Source organism: Pleurodeles waltl, chromosome 7, assembly GCF_031143425.1.
Source record: "Pleurodeles waltl isolate 20211129_DDA chromosome 7, aPleWal1.hap1.20221129, whole genome shotgun sequence".
NCBI classification, from domain to species: Eukaryota; Metazoa; Chordata; class Amphibia; order Caudata; family Salamandridae; genus Pleurodeles; species Pleurodeles waltl.
In genome coordinates this window covers 83,956,134-83,972,836 of record NC_090446.1, presented here as the reverse complement: position 1 = coordinate 83,972,836, position 16,703 = coordinate 83,956,134, and the positions used below count along the sequence as shown (strand labels likewise).

At 48.6% G+C, this 16,703-nt stretch overlaps 1 protein-coding gene across 2 annotated transcripts in view; it reads right to left on the bottom strand.

The window, feature by feature from the left end:
* Positions 1–14,525, bottom strand: part of ENO2 (enolase 2) — a 53,297-nt gene extending 38,772 nt beyond the window's left edge. Inside the window, exons 1-3 of one of the 2 annotated variants that reach the window (XM_069243067.1) lie at positions 14,057–14,110; positions 8,128–8,249; positions 319–427 (exon numbers count right to left, since the gene is read on the bottom strand). In XM_069243067.1, the coding sequence (XP_069099168.1) occupies positions 319–403 (85 nt within the window). In that variant the 5' untranslated portion in view covers positions 404–427; positions 8,128–8,249; positions 14,057–14,110. Of the gene's footprint in view, positions 1–318; positions 428–8,127; positions 8,250–14,056 lie in introns of both variants that reach the window. The other variant, XM_069243066.1, reaches the window with a different exon arrangement.
* Positions 14,526–16,703: the final 2,178 nt, after the last annotated feature.

The following is a 16,703-nucleotide window of genomic DNA, read 5'->3' as shown; positions in this document are numbered from 1 at the left end:
AGTGCTGTCACTGTGAGAGATAGGGGAAGTCTGAGCATGAGCTCAAACCTTGAATGGGATTGTGTAAATTTATTGGGGCATACCTTGATGGGGTATATACTCAGCTTGGGGAACGGATCTCATATGTGGGGTAGAATGGGATCGCTTTGGAGTGTCTCGCCTTAAGGAGTGATAAAGGTATATCGGGCGGGCACATGCTTTGATGGGAGGAGGACTAGTTTCCTTTCAGGGTCCTAAGTTTTGGGACTATGACCAGTTTTAGTTGGTCTCACACAAGAAAGTGGGCACGGAGTCTAGAGTTAGTTTCAGGGTGCTCACCTTTTTCTGTCCACAGATCCACCTCCACGGTGGGGTTGCCCCTCGAGTCTAGTATCTCGCGCGCATGAATCTTCTGGATGGACATTTTGGAAGCCGTTTGGGGTTATACCTGGTGGAGAGACAGAGAAACACAAACAAAGAGGAGGGGTCAGCTCAGGGGAGAGAAGGCAGAAGTAGCCCGCCCATTCTCATCCGTCCACCAATCATCTCCAACCTTCACCACCCATACCACTGCAACAGCCCTCCCCGATTAATTGACCACTGAGGCAAGTCCCTCACTTTACTCCCAGAACCAAACAAGTTTGTCCTCCAACCAGAAAGCCAGCCCTCTGCCCATGCCCAGGCCGAAGGGGTAGTATAGTCTTCGTGTGTAGAACTGTCCTGGACTGTGTTCCATGGAATGTAATGGCTCAAATTGACAGTGATGGTGTTGGCCCGTGACCCCAGGAAGCACTCAAGGCAGGTCTGTAATGGATGTAACATGATTCAAAATAAGCATTTGTATGTAGTTTGCTGTGTATCTACCCTTGTTAGGAGGGCCGAGATAGAAGTATCTGGATGCATTGAAATAGCTGGGTCTTGCCATTATTTTCTCCAAATGTCAAATTAAGGTGAAGCAAGTGAGGTGCCTGTGGCACAACATGGCCGGCACTTAGATGAGTTTAGGACCTGGGCGCCACCTAGTGGTGATGCAAAATTACTGCACAGGTCCCTGAATAACGCCAGATTTAATGTTTCAGAAGGAATGTACTAATGAATATTGACACAAACAATGTTGTGGTATGCTAATATCGAGGACAGAAGATCGAGGGACAAAATATTGAAAGTTTAAGTGCATATATGGAAGTGTAGATTTACTATTCCTAGCTCCACATCTATGTGCCTTGAAGATATAGTTACTGTGTCAGTGCATATATGAAGTTAGGTATAAGAAATATAGAGTTACTAACCTGTCAATATTTTGTTTTTGGTATTCTGTCCTCGGGACTATGTTCCACTGATATTGCCAATTCGATATTCAGGTGGCACACCAATCAGAAGAGCTCCCGCTAGCAAAAAATACATTTAGGCTGCTTACAAATCCTTGCCCTGTTCCTGGGGCACACCTTGTTGAAAGGCACAGTGCCCCCTAAGAAAGACTTGTTCAAAAGCATACGAGAAGCTGTCCATGTACTTGACAAACTGTTAATTCTGGGGCTGATGGAACGTAACCTGAAGTTTATTTCCACCTCCACCACCCAGGTAAAGTGGAAAACATGTGTAGTTGGGTGAATGCTGTAGGTCACAGACACAACATTTTGTCCTTTACCTGTGAAGAATAGTGTGCAAGTTAAATAACAGCCCATAAGACAGTGTTCGTGATGCTAAACAAGCATTGGCAATGCAAACAGATCTAGCTTTTTGTTAGATGAAGAGTTTGATAACAGGCGATTGTGTGTGTGTTGCCCCAACTGGCTTTGAAATAAACTCCCATCTAAAAGCAACATCCGACTATAACCCTACAAAAGATGGGACAGGGGCCGTTAGCTGAACAGGCTGAATTCGCAGAATAAAGCCTAAACCTCAGTTTGTTATGCAAAGTAGTTAGAAGATGACGTGTGTAAATAGTGAACTTAAAAGGCACACAAGGGAAAATATTGCAGAACAGATACGTTGACAAACTGCTGATAGTTTCATTGCATCTTTAAGAAAATGTTCATGCATGCATGCCTTTGTAAACAAAAAAAACTTTACATCCAGCAACATGTTATCACAACAGTAAAAAGGATGTGCATGATGCCGAGTGGTGAAGAGCACTGTCATTTATTGTATGGCATTGTGCATTTAGATACGGCTTATTACCCCTGACAAGGCATCGAGGCGCTATACACCGGGCAGCACGCTGCTCCGGAGCCCAAGGTTAGTGGTTCATTCAGTGTTATTGGTTATTGTTGGTTATCGGGATTAGTTTTGGGAACTCAATCAATAAATCCATTCCATACATTCACTCCAGTTGTTGTGGCAGATTAGAATAATATTAGTGAGGTGTGATCATTGTTGGGGAAGGGGGAGTATGTGTTTTCATGCTGATGTTTGCTGTGGTCAACAGATGAGCTAGAGGTGATTACATAGGGAGGTTGCAGGGCTACGACTTTAAACAAAAAGAGAGATTGTGATCTTTGAAATGTGTTGTGGGCAATTTGCAGAATTACAATAACAGAGATTAAGGCAAGCATGAATGTGACTTAGAGAAGGTTGTGCTCAGAAACCAGAGGCATGCAACAGATGGAAAGGTAGGAGAGAGCCACTTGAAGGGAGAAAGGAGAGGTGACTATCAGAAGTTTTAAGCAAAAATCAGTTTTCAGGCCAGATTTTAGGCATTGGTAGTCGAACTGAGTTTTGTTCTACATTCCTTTCACTTTGCGTGGGCTTTGGGTCATGCATGAAGCTTCCACTTGCACAGTGGAACAGGACAGTTTATCAACAACATAATCTGCAATTGTAGGGTCGAGCCCACCAGACAGTGCAAGCAGTCTGGTTCTAAAAGACCTATTGTCAGTTTACAACAAATTTACAGGGGCTTAAAACCTGGCCATTGCACACCATTGGTCGGTTTTATTGTCACTCTCACTCGCTTGCTTTTTATTCAGTTTGACTTACCTTGTCCATACTATTTTGTGTTGCCACCTCCCCCCAACCAAGAGCATATACCTTTTTACTTGTGTCCTTCAACTGCTCACTTTTAGGGAACTATTTTTTGCTTAAGCACTCAATGAGAGTGCATGTGTTTTCTAGCTGTCTCCCTCGTGTGCCTTCTTCCTCCCCTTAATCTATGTTGCTTTCTCTTATCTGTTTGCTTCTCTGTGCTTCTCCTACTCAGGCTCTGAGTTGATGTTTCCCTCGTGTGCTCCCCCTGCAGCCCCATGGGTTGTAGCCCGCCTCTTGTGCTTCCCCTATATGGTGCTCTCCCCTTGAGCCCTAAACCCACCATTCCATTGCCATCCCCCACGCTACACCCTCACTGGCTCCTCGGTTGTCCTCCCCTTGCTTCCACTGTTTTTTTTGGTTAAGTTTCAGGGGGGCCGTTCAGCAAATTGTTGTTGGCCCGAAAGTGCTTTTGCACACTTACAATTTTGTTTTTTTAATGACTGATCTATGTAGCATCAATAATATTAGACCAGTCAGTACAAAATAAAAGCACCTGGCAGGTGTCATTCTGTAGGCGCTTGCATACACTATGAAACATGCGCGCACCTATGGAATGACTCCAACAGCAGTCACGTCCTTGTGCTTTTTTTTATAGATGATATTGACCAGCCCTGGCAAAAAGTATTGTGTTTACTGGTGCAGTTCAGCCTCAAAGCAGTGGCAAGACTTACTGACTTTGCCGGAGTTTGTTTTCTGTGACATGCACACGCGCGCTTTTCTGCTTTTCCTGCTGTTTTCGTGCATTTCAATAAGGGTGACTCAGATTTTTCCTCTATAATTTTCTTCCCCGGAAGTGTCCCTCAGTCTCTAGTGAATCACACTGCAGATCCACCTTCACATCTAATTTTGTGGTTTGTCCTCTTGGTAAGTCTTTCCACATATGTGCGGTCACTTATGTGTGATCCATGTGTGCCCATGGCTGGCATTTCAGCACTTCTTGTGCTAGCCTCATGTGGTGTTGTAGATTGCTGTTTTGCCCTTTCTGTTTCTACCCTCAGGCTGTGAAATTACTTTGCAGGCCCTGTTTTAGGGTCCTGAAACACTCCTCTTACAAGCCAATCAAGCTTGCATCATGGCCATCATCCCTCTCTCACACCTACTCCAGCCTACTCTCAGAGTAGTATACCAGGACCTCTACTCCCTTTTAATATCCACGTGTGACCTGCGGGACCCTTTAACCCTCGATCCCATGGTCCCCGCACCTACCTCTAGGGCTTTCCTGGTGGCCCAACCCTTAGCGTACCCCGGGACCTTCACCTCTCACATCTCAGATTTTAGGAATATAGAGGACGTTATTTGAGACTGCATGCAATTGGAGGATGCAAGGCTGTGGAAAGAAGCAACATTATTTGCACGTGGAGTTAGTGCTATATTAGTTACTTTTACAAGGCGCTTGTTATAGGCGCTAGAGTAAGGCCAACAGGCTGTCCATCTCCAGGGTACCATCATATCACCGCTTCACTGGCTGGATGTAATCATTGAAAAGAGATTCTAGAGATGCGGCAGCGAGTCTCTATTGATGCTCACCCTCAAGCGCGGCTCACAGTAATAATTATAAATGAGAGTGGGATTCATTTAGGCCGCCTCTGGTTTGATATGCAGAAGATGGAGGGCGAGGACAGCTTCTGCAGACAGTGGTTATTTACTGCATGCATCCCTGTGGTTGGAGACCCAGACACTGAGTTAAGGAGGCTCTTTAAAAATCCAGTGAAGCCTTTGTTATCCAGGGGCTGCTGATTAGAATTCCTGAGGCGCTGCCCTTTGTTAGATGGTAGGGGTGAGGGGTGGACCTGCCGAGTCTGTTTATGCAAGGTGCAGGGGCCCTTAAGGTGAGCCCCAGCCTTCTGTATTTCTTGCCCACACCCTTAGATTTCCAAGTCCACACCTGTATGCGAGACTAAGGCATCCAAAGAGCAGGCACTTCCTAACAAACAAGCACTGTCAATGCCAATAATATGGCTTATACATCAAAGTGCCTGTTTAGTCACTGGTGAGTTTATCTGCTTAATAAGTCATCATATATCCAGTCTGTCACTCTCCAGAAACAAAATAAAAAAAGGAGGAAGAAAGAAAGGAAAAGGCAATTATAAAAAGAGAAAAGGGACTGGCTCACCAACCTTTGCACTAAAGCACACATTTTCAGATGAATGTGCACTTGTGATCAGAGACGCCCGAAGTGGGCTGACTCGTGGCCCCATGCTGTTTGCTGTCACAGGGAGATGCAGAACATGAATGATACTTTAATAGACTAATGGCAGAATAGGGCTGATCCAATGGACTTCTGCATATGTATGTATAGCTTTTTTAAGGAATTGCTTGTTTTTAATAGTCTGGAAGACAACTAAGCCAGGGTGAAACCCAGCTAATTTCCTTTGTGGAAATTGCACAAAATGCCCCACAATTATGTGAAATTACAAGTTATTATCCAGACCGATACAACTTTTCCTATTGAACCAATCAGCGTATAAGCTTTGAAATTGGCTTCACATCACAACCAACTCAGGTATTTTTCATTGACCATAACCTTTCCCACAAGGCACCAATTAGGCATGCAGTGATAAAATTATAAATTAGCACAAAATCACAGTTGGTGACACAATATGCATCCCCTCATAGAGCGGCCGAACAAGAGTTCTAACAATGTAAATCTTCTACGCCAAGGGTTTGTCAGAGGAGATGTTGAACACCATGCCCACGTGGTAAATGATGAGATTACATGGAACAAAATACCTGTCTACAGGCTTTAAATGAGTGTAATAAAAGTACAATCTTAAACGTCTACTGGCTTTAGAAAACATTCACAATAAATGAGTAAGCTCTACTGCTTTTGTCTTAACATGTAACAATAAAAAGATCACACCTACAGCCTCTGATATAACATTTCCCAATAAACCAGTTATGCCTACAGCCTTTGTCTTGTCACCATAACCACTCAGGCCTCCTGTATTAAGTGAATGCATTCCCACGTGGCAATCTTCCAGTATACAGTGATAACATTTTTTAAAAGTGCCCAATTACAGTTAGCAAAACAATACTGCACTCCTTTTAAGAGGGCCAAGAATAACGCTAGTATGGATCTTCGACTTTAGGGTTTGTCAGGGGAATAACACCAAACCCCATGCCTACTATGGTACCAGATGGGAGTCCATGTCAAAATACCTGCCTACAGGATCTAAAGGATTTAACACAGTTTAACAACAATCCACCCTTAAACGGCATATTGGCTTTAATATATGCTTTTCACAATAAAATCTGTGCGGCCTACTGCCTTTGTTGTAATTTGCCATAATAAATAAGGCCCCGGACGTAGCTTTTTCCCTAAAACTTGTTCAGACCTACAGCTTTAATCACTGGCTTGACGCCATAACCAGCTCAGGCCTCCTGTTTGTGCGTAAGCTATTCCACATGGCAGCCACTGGGCATACAGTCATGCAGTTACAAATATGGAAGAGTTACAGTTTGCAAAACAATGGATTAACAAGGATTATCTAAGTGAACATCTTCTGCACTCAAGGTTTCTCAGAGGATGGCCAAAGCCCTTGCCTACTATAGTAATTTACGACATCCCGTGTACCACAGTACCTGCCTAGAGTCACAGTGTAATAGCAGTCCACCCTGAAAGACCAACTGTATCAAGCATAATCTTTCCCAAAAGGCAATCATCAGGTATGCAGTCATAAATTTACAAATATGTACAAAATTACTTTTACTAAAATAATGTGCACCCCCTGCTAGGATGGTCCAACAAGAATTCTTAGGCAAATCTTCTGCCCCCTGGACTTGTGAGAGGAGGTAACTAACACCAAAGCCCTTGCCTATTGAAAATTAGGAGATTGTATATAACAAAATCCCTGTCTACATGGAGTACAGTGTAATAGCAATTTACCATAAAAAGACCTACATACAACCCATCTAATACCCAGCCTACCACCAGGCCCGTCCAACCCATCTAATATCCAACCTACCACCAGGGCCGTCCAACCCATCTAACACCCAGCCTAATGTGTGGGACGCCCAACCCATTTAACAGCAGGCCTACCACCAGGACCGCCCAAATCATCTAAAATCCAACCCATCTAACACCCAGCGTACCGCCTAGGACATACAACCCATCTAACACCCAGCCTACTGCCAGCACTATCTGACCCATCTAACACCCAGCGTATGGCTAGAACCATCCGACCTATTAAACACCCAGCACCCTCCCCAAACCCTCCCCTCACCCCCAGGGCCATGAAGCCCATCTAACACCCAGTGTACTACCAGGGCCGTACAACCCATGTAACACCCAGCCCACCGCCAAGACTGTACAACCCATCTAACACAGTGTACTGCCAGGGCTGTACAACCCGTCTAACACCTGGCCTACCACCAGGGTCATCGAACCCATCCAGGTCCGTCCAACCCATCTAACACCCGGCCTACCACCAGGGTCATCCAACCCATCCAGGGCCATCTATCCCATTTAACACCTGGCCTACCGCCAGAGACGTCGAACCCATCTAACACCCAGCCTACCACCAGGACTGTTCAACCCATCTAACATTCGGCCTACCACCAGGGCCGTCCAACCCATCTAACACCCGGCCTACCACCAGGGCAGTCCAACCCATCTATCATTTGACCTATTACCAGGGCCGTCCAACCCATCTAACACCCAGCCTAATTCCAGGGATGTCCAACCCATCTAACACGCAGCCTAATGTCCGGGACGTCGAACCCATTTAACACCCGGCCTACCACCAGTTCCGCCAAACCCATCTAAAACCCAGCCTAATGCCAGGACGACCAAACCATCTAACACCCAGCCTAATGTCTGGGACGTCCAGCCCATCTAACACCCAACGTGCCACCTAGGACCACAACCCATCTAACACCCAGGGTGCTGCCAGGGCACCTCTACCCTTTCACCCCAGCCCATATCCGGGGCCATCTTACCCCACCCTCGCCTGACTGCGGACACAGCCCCTCATACCCACGTCATGTGTGTGCTGCTATGTATCCGCAGGTAGGAAGAGGCCCGTCCAAAGATGGCAGCCCCCGAGCTTCCGAGCCAATCACAGAAGAGACAGTGTCACTTAGAAGGCCACACAAAACCCGCCCGACACTTCATTGGTTCACCTTTGGCAGCGAGGTCAAAGGACAAGGGGGTGCTCTGCAGGACGCTGTCAGGGTGGAGTAGGAGGCACAATAACACCAACACGTCACTGCTGGGAAGTCCGCAATGCCCAGGAAGAGGTATTCTGTTATATTAAATATCTCTAATCACTATACCACTATATAAAAAACAACACAGTGCAAACATGTACAGGCAAGGAAAACAGATTGAGTTAGACTGCACAATATTGGGGATTTGCTGAAATCATAGAGGGAACCGGAAGCACAGGATTTAAACCCGGGAGCCCAGGAGGATTAAAGGGAGGAACCCAGGATTAAAAGGTGGGGGGGGGGGGCGTCAGAATGCCCTATCCTCGCGTTGCTGTCCAGGGTTCTGAACCAATGTCCCTGAGGGGATCTGAACCATGTCATGTTTAATGATCTATTTTGTGCTGTTGGCAGTATCGCCTCGCAGTCCCTTCAGAGGTTGTAGTTAGGAGTTGGCCGGGATTGGGTGGGGGGGGGCGGAGGGAGTTTGGCTCGAGCAATGAAGAACCTCGAGCTGGTATCGCATGGCTGGGTGGATGAGTGGACGGATGAGTGCCCAAGGAATCTAGGGAAGGAAAAGTGAATGAGGTCCCATATTATCTATGGCTGCTTGGGATAGATAACTGTCCAGTGACTGAGTGTCCAAGGTATCTAGGGAAGGAAGAGTGAACGAGTGCTTAAAGTATCTAGGGCTGCCAGGAATGGGTGAGTGAGTGCCCAAGGTATCTAGGAGTGGATAGATGAGTACTAGAGCTGGATAATTGATAGACTAACAATGTGTTTTTATAAAAAGCACTTTCACTGGCGTCTTCGTGGCACTATACAACAGACAGTTAATGTGACCCAACTCAGTGCGAATCTTTTTATCGTCCTCAAAAGGATGAAAGGCGGCTGTGTGGAGCCACCAGGGTTCGAAATTGTGAACTTTTGTGAAAAAGAGATCCCTGAAATTGATGCATTCATAATGGACCCGCTAAACCCTTCTTGGAGGCGCATGAAAGGCCTCCTGCAGGCTTTCCTGGTGGAGTTGGGCAGCACTGTGCCAGGTGGTCACTGATCTCAGAAGGTCTGCAGGGACAAAACGGATTGCCAGCAGAAACGTCTGGGTACTTACCCTTTGACACTAAAACGGTAGAGTTCTGAGTGTCCACCACGCGGCCATTTTGTGGTGAAGAAAAAGTGCAAAACTTAAAAATGCTGGCTTTTTACTCCAGGGTTGACAAGTGTTCCAACAGAAGGGTCTGAATCATAGATAGTTGGGTGGTTTGGAAAATTCCTCCTCTTTCTAAAAGTTGGGGAAAAGGCAAACGGTGGAATTTCCCTCGTCGCAGGAGTAGGATTTGGGGACAATTTCCACATGCAGATTGTTTGCAGGGATTAAGGGCCATGTGTACGAACACATTTTCCCATAGACACAGAATGGGTAAAACCCTTTGCTACATCTGGCCCTAAGCTCCACGATAGAAAACCCAGAAGGGAAGTCACTTATGCCCCTGGAGCTTTAGGTTGTCCTCGGGCCATCACTCTGGCCTAAATCTAACTTTGCTCTTAAATGTGACGTTCTTGGCCTCCTCTTAAATGTTACTTCCATGGTTAAATTTAGCAGGAGTTCAGGAAGTTTCACATTGCAGTTTTGGACAACTTTCGTACAGAGTCCGAGCGCTTCAGGTATAGTGTCAGAGAGGACTCGTGCTTTTTGAGGGGCTAGTATTTCAGAGAACTTGAATTCAAAGGCCCAGTCCCTCAGGAGCCCAGCATTTGAGGGAAGACTAAGGTAATGTTTTAGAGAGGCCTAGGGCCATATTTATACTCCGTTTGCGCCGGATTAGCGTTGTTTTTTTTTTTACGCAAATTCGATGCAAAACGGACTCCATATTTATACTCTGGCGTTAGACGCGTCTAGCGCCAAAGTCCATGGAGTTTGCGTCATTTTTTAGCGTGGACACCTACTTTGCGTTAATGATATGCAAGGTAGGCGTTCCTGTCTAAAAAAATTACTCCGAGGCATGTGCGCCGTATTTACTCTCCCGGGCCCGGGCCCGGGAGTGGGCGGGTCAAAAAAAATGACGTCCAGCCGATTTTGCGTCGTTTTTTAGCGCCTGGTCAGGGCAGGCGTTAAGGGACCTGTGGGCTCGGAAGGAGCCCAGAGGTGCCCTCCCATGCCCCCAGGGACCCCCCCTGTCACCCTTGCCCACCCCAGGAGGACGCCTAAGGATGGAGGGACCCATCCCAGGGAACATAAGGTAAGATTGCAGGTAAGTATTTTTTTAAAAAAAAAATTGTGGCATAGGGGGGCCTGATTTGTGCCCCCCTACATGCCACTATGCCCAATGACCATGCCCGGGTGGACAGAAGTCCCCTGGGCATGGCCATTGGGCAAGGGGGCATGACTCCTGTCTTTGCTAAGACGGGAGTCATTTCAATGGGGGTTGGGAGTCAAGCAAAAAAGGCGCAAATCGGGTTGAGACGAAAATTTTGCCTCAGCCTGACTTGCCCCATTTTTTGGCGCCCAAGCTCCATATTCCCCTACGCTGGCGCTGCCTGGTGTACGTCATTTTTTTGACGCACACCAGGCAGCTCCGCCGGCTAACACCGGCTAACGTCATTGAATAAATACGGCGCCTGCATGGCGCTTCAGAATGGCGTTAGCCGGCGTTAGATTTTTTGACGCACAACTGCGTTGGCGCAGTTGTGCGTCGAAAAGTATAAATATGGCCCCTAGTGTTTCAGAGAGAGTTGTGGTTCGGAGTCACGCAGTGGAGAAACGCAAAATGATGGCCCCCCTGCAAGATGCGAAGTGAGACCCTTAGTTTCACTGATATTCAGCGGCCTTGGGCTGCAGTGGGGGGGTTGGGGGGGACTGAATTGCTGAGGCCCCTAGATGTCCGGGGGTCCCCTGAACCGCAGGGGCTCGTGTAACAGTGTTTTAAGGAGTCCTATGGCAGTCCCTTTCAGGCCCTGCTCTCCTCTGCAAAGGCATTGATTTTTTGTGTGTCTTTTTATAGCTGTTTTTGCTGCAGGGCGCGCGTGCCTGGCTGTGTTTGTGGGGCGTGTGCACCCCGAGGGACTAGAGCACCAGTATCTCTCACCCCACCCCCAAATGTTTCCCTCCCTGTCTCCGTGTCCCTTCCCTCCATCACCCCTTGTTTCTTTTCCACTCCCCTACCTCTAACCCTCCACCATGCCCCCATCTTTCCATGCCGCCTCCCCATGAGTGCAAGGTAGGCCTCCGCGACCCTTTGAGGTGCATGAGGGCACCCCGGAAGGGGCCCCGCTCCGGACTATGATCTGTATCTGCGAGGCAGCCTCGCGAAGTAGAATTTTAGGGACCCATCACCAAATTGTGCGGGGGGGTCATCATGTTTTCTTACGACACCGCCTCTCCCTTCCGCCTGTCACACTCACTCCTTATTAACACGGTCCCTCAGCGCCTCGTCCTTCCTGTGACCTTCACTGCCTCTCGACGTCAGGGGCGTGGCTTGGTCTGTAAAACTGGGGGGGGGGGGTGTTATCTTTAGATTCCCCAAAAATCAGGCTGGCGCTCAGTGAAGAAAAGCGCACTATTTAAAATAACCAGCATTTCTTAAGTAAGCAGAGGAAGGGAGAAAGTGTGACTGGTTGTTTGTGTGTGTAAAATGCCTGGTGAAATCCGACAGACGCCTCACCATACATGACTGAAAGCATTGTTAGGGGGAATGTAACACCCCGCCCCCACCCGAATATATATATATATATATATATATATATTTTTTTTTCTCTCTCTCTCCGGTGCTTAATTTGTAAATAAAAAATGCCGGTGCTCAAAGCTTTCATCTGGAACACGCGGCTGCTGCAATTAAATGTACGACAAATACCGAGGCCGAATAACCCTGAAGACATCTTGGGCCTCTTTAATCTATTTACAGCCACTCCCTGCCCATCCAGCTCACTCTCGCAGCTTTCTGCTTTCTTTGTGACGTTTTATCGCTTTTCTCTTCCGCCGTCTTTTGCTACAAGACCTCGCAGCAAATGCTTAAGGCAGAAGAATAAGCCCCGGCCCGCAAAAATAAGTACCGGTGCTCAGCACCGGAAACAACAAGCACAAATTAAGCACTGTCTCTCTCTCTCGTCCTTCCCTGCATATTCTCTCCTTCTCCACATCCTGTCCGCCTCTTTCTTTTGCTCCGTCCACAGCCATCACTTTCTTTCCTCTCTAGATCTCCTCTGCCCCCCCTTCGTCTCTCCGTCTATCCCCCTACACCCGCCCTCCCTCTTCAGTTCTACCTCTGACCCCCCCACTTCGTCCTCCTCTCCCACCTCCGCTCTCTCCTGACAACCTCTCGAGGATTCTTCCCTGCAGCTCGTGACACCCACACAGATCTCTAGCCGCAGCGGGGGCGTTAACCCACTGAGCTGTGTCCTGAGACGGGGACGCCTGGAGCTGTCCTGGCCACGTAGGTCCCTGATGCAGGTGCAGTAATTGCCCGCACACGTCATTTTTCAAAACAATGCCTCCATTCAGATATATTAAGAGGCCACGGGGGTCCCTTAAGCAAGTGCATAACTGCTCACTCCTAAGTGAATCACCCCCCCATAAAAAAAAAAAAAACTCTAACCCTCTACTATGACAGCGCAGTTCTGGCTGGGTGCTGGTGCCTGGGCCCTCAGTGACCCAGGGCCTCATCAGCAGGTCATACCTCATTGTCACTCAGTCAAACCTGCTAAGCCAGCGCCTGAACTCTCAGAATCAGTGACAAAGAGGGTACGATGGCCTGCTGTCAGTGTCGGGCCCTCAGTTTCCCTGAGAACGAGGTAAGGTCTGTCAGGTTTGGGCCCCGATTTCTCTGACACAGAGGTATGAGGTACTGTCAGTGCCGGGTACTCGGTTTCATTGACAGAGAGGTAGGACTCTCGAGAAAGGCTATGACCTGCTGACAGTACCTGGGGCCTCAGTTTAAATGACAGAGGTGAGGCCTGCGGTTAGGGTTGTGCCTTGCGTTTCAGTGGCGTGGAGGGTAGAGCCTGTTGCCAGTGTCTGTACCCTGGGTTCCAATGACAAAGTGGGTATAGCCTGCTGCCAGAGTGGGGCCCTTATTTTGAAAACAGATGGCGTGACTTATTTCCCGCGCCCGGGCCCTCAGTTTAAATGTCGGAAAAGGCGAGACCTGCTGTCAGTGGTCAGTGAGGGCCCCTCAGTTTCAGAAACAGAGAGGGTGTGACCTGCTGTCAATGGTCAGTGTGGGGCCCTTAGTTTCACTCACAGAGTGGCTATGACTTACTGTCAGTGTGGGGCCCTTAGTTTCACTCACAGAGTGGCTATGACTTGCTGTCAGTGTGGGGGCCTCCTTTTCACTCACAGAGCTGAAGACATGGCTTAAGACCCACCTCACTGGTTAAATACCGGCTTTTACTACTGATCAATTCTTTTTCTGAAGTTAAAAAAAATGACATTGTGAATTCCGTGGTCACTGTCGAGGGACTGCATTGGCTAGGGGCGTTCGGGGTGTGTGAGGGGGGGTGGGGGTCTTGCCTCCTATCTGGGCAGGGGTCGGAAGAGAGAGTGCTGCTAAATACGAAGACTATGGGGCGCTACAGAACCCCAGTGCCTCTGCCCATGGTAGTGGGAGTGGGTGCGGGGCTGCTTGGACACTGCACCCCCGGGGAGGTCTGTCCCATGCTGCGGAGGACGGCTCCCAGACGTCCACACCGCAGACCGTGGAGCGGGCTTCTTCCCCCCTCCCCTGGTCCTGATGCAAGGGATGAGTGGATACATCACCTTGCAAGGTGAACATGTCTCGAGGGAAGTGGGAGAGGGCTTGGTGACCCTACTGCAGTATACAGGGAAGACTTTGCGTCTTATAATACTCTATAGAGAGCACGTAAACAAATACATGCACCTATGATAGATATTAAAGCGTCGCCTTACCTCTGCGGTGGGAACGGTTGGTATCAGATGAAGAGAGAGAGAGGGCACCAGGAGGGCTCCGACGGGAGATGGCGAGAGACGGAGGGGGCAGGGGGTGGGCTCTGATGGAGACACGTGACCTGGGTGGTGGGGGTGGGGGATGTCGGTGACTCACCAGCTCAAGGAGACAGATAGTGCCGCAAAAAGGGGGGCGGGGAGGAAGCGGGGCAAAGGAGAGGGAGAGATTGTTTGAAGGAGAAAGCGAACGAAATAGAGCACGAGAGAGGGAGGGAGAAATAAAAGGAGAAACGGGGAAAAACAAAGATAGTTAAAGATGAAAAACGAAGGAAAGGAAGACAGGATAGGGGAAAAGGGAGAACGAAAAAGGTCGGTGGGAGTGGCCTAGGGGGGCAGCTTGGTGTTCGGTATGAGCCGGCGGGGTGCCAGCCGCAGCACAGCTCCTGCAGAGGGCGCTGCCCACAACGCCAACGTGATGACAGGTGCCATCTGCCGTGGATGATGAACATATGGGCATGCGAGACACAGAAGGCATGCGTGCTGCACACAGACACCGCAATACAATTCACTGCAAACACAGACAGGTCACACAGGCGTCTTGTATTCTGTTGCAACATGTGTACAGTGCTTACATCCCTTATGTTGGACGCGGAAGGGCCTACATGGTTGTCTACATGGTTGCCAGGGTGTTGTCTTTGTTGTGATGCTATGTGGGAAGTGTTTCCATGTCATGCGTGATGACCACCTGCGTTTTCTATTTTGCATAAATGGTCCCGAGCAGCCAAAGTTTGGAGGGAGAAATGGTGCAGACAGGGGCGTAGCTTCAAGTGGGGGTGACAAATGTATTTTGTGATAAATAGTTGGGTGCAGGTGCCTTCAGTCGGGTATGGGGAGGTGTCTGTCGATTTCACCAGGAATTTTTACAGACAACAACGAAAGACACACTCTCCCACTCTCTGTTTGGAAAGACTTAAAAAATGTTGGCTATGTTACAAAATATCACAATTTCTCTCACTTAACACACTTACCAGTCTGCATTCCTCGCCGTTTCCACAGCCTCTTAAGCACCTCTCGTCCGTCCTGCTTGTCGTATAATGTATTTAACATCATGTGCCAGCATGATTGTCGGGAAATCTGGAGCTCACCCCAACCCCCAATCCTACTGTGCGACCTACGCCCCTGGTGTAGGAAGGTAGCCTCCTTCTAGCCTTGTTACCCCCACTTTTGGCCTGTTTGTGAGTATATGTCAGGGTGTTTTTACTGTCTCACTGGGATCCTGCTAGCCAGGGCCCATTGCTCATAGTGAAAACCCTATGTTGTCAGTGTGTTTGATATGTGTCACTGGGATCATGTAAGCCAGGACCCCAGTGCTCATAAGTTTGTGGCCTATATGTGTTCCCTGTGTGGTGCCTAACTGTCTCACTGAGGCTCTGCTAACCAGAACCTCAGTGCTTATGCTCTCTCTGCTTTTAAAATTGTCACTGCAGGCTAGTGACTAATTTTACCAATTCTCATTGGCACACTGGAACACCCTTTTAATTCCCTTGTTTATGGTACCTAGGTACCCGGGGTATTGGGGTTCCAGGAGATCCCTATGGGCTGCAGCATTTCTTTTGCCACCCATAGGGAGCTCAGACAATTCTTACACAGGACTGCCACTGTAGCCTGAGTGAAAAAACGTCTACGTTATTTCACAGCCATTTTTCACTGTACATAAGTAACTTATAAGTCACCTATATGTCTAACCCTCACTTGGTGAAGGTTAGGTGCCAAGTTACTTAGTGTGTGGGCACCCTGGCACTAGCCAAGGTGCCCCCACATTGTTCATAGCAAATTCCCCAGACTTTGTGACTGCGGGAACACCATTACACGCGTGCACTACATCTAGGTCACTACCTATATGTAGCGTCACAATGGTAACTCCGAACATGGCCATGTAACATGTCTAGGATCATGGAATTGTCACCCCAATACCATTCTGGCATTGGGGGGACAAATCCATGCACCCCGGGTCTCTAGCACAGAACCCGGGTACTGCCAAACTGCCTTTCTGGGGTCTCCACTGCAGCTGCTGCCAACCCCTCAGACAGGATTCTGCCCCCCTGGGGCCTGGGCAGCCTGGTCCCAGGAAGGCAGAACAAAGGATTTCCTCTGAGAGAGGGTGTTACACCCTCTCCCTTTGGAAATAGGTGTGAAGGGCTGGGGAGGAGTAGCCCCCCCCAGCCTCTGGAAATGCTTTGATGGGCACAGATGGTGCCCATCTCTGCATAAGCCAGTCTACACGGGTTCAGGGATCCCCCAGCCCTGCTCTGGCGCGAAACTGGATAAAGGAAAGGGGAGTGACCACTCCCCTGACCTGCACCTCCCAGGGGAGGTGCCCAGAGCTCCTCCAGTGTGTCCCAGACCTCTGCCATCTTGGATTCAGAGGTGTTGGGGCACAATGGACAGCTCTGAGTGGCCAGTGCCAGCAGGTGACGTCAGAGACCCCTCTTGATAGGTGCTTACCTCTTTCAGTAGCCAAGCCTCCATTCTTAGTAGCCAAATCTCCTTTTTTGGCTATTTAGGGTCTCTCCTCTGGGCTATTCTTCAGATAACGAATGCAAGGGCTCACCAGAGTTCCTCTGCACTTCCCTCTTTGACTTCTGCCAAG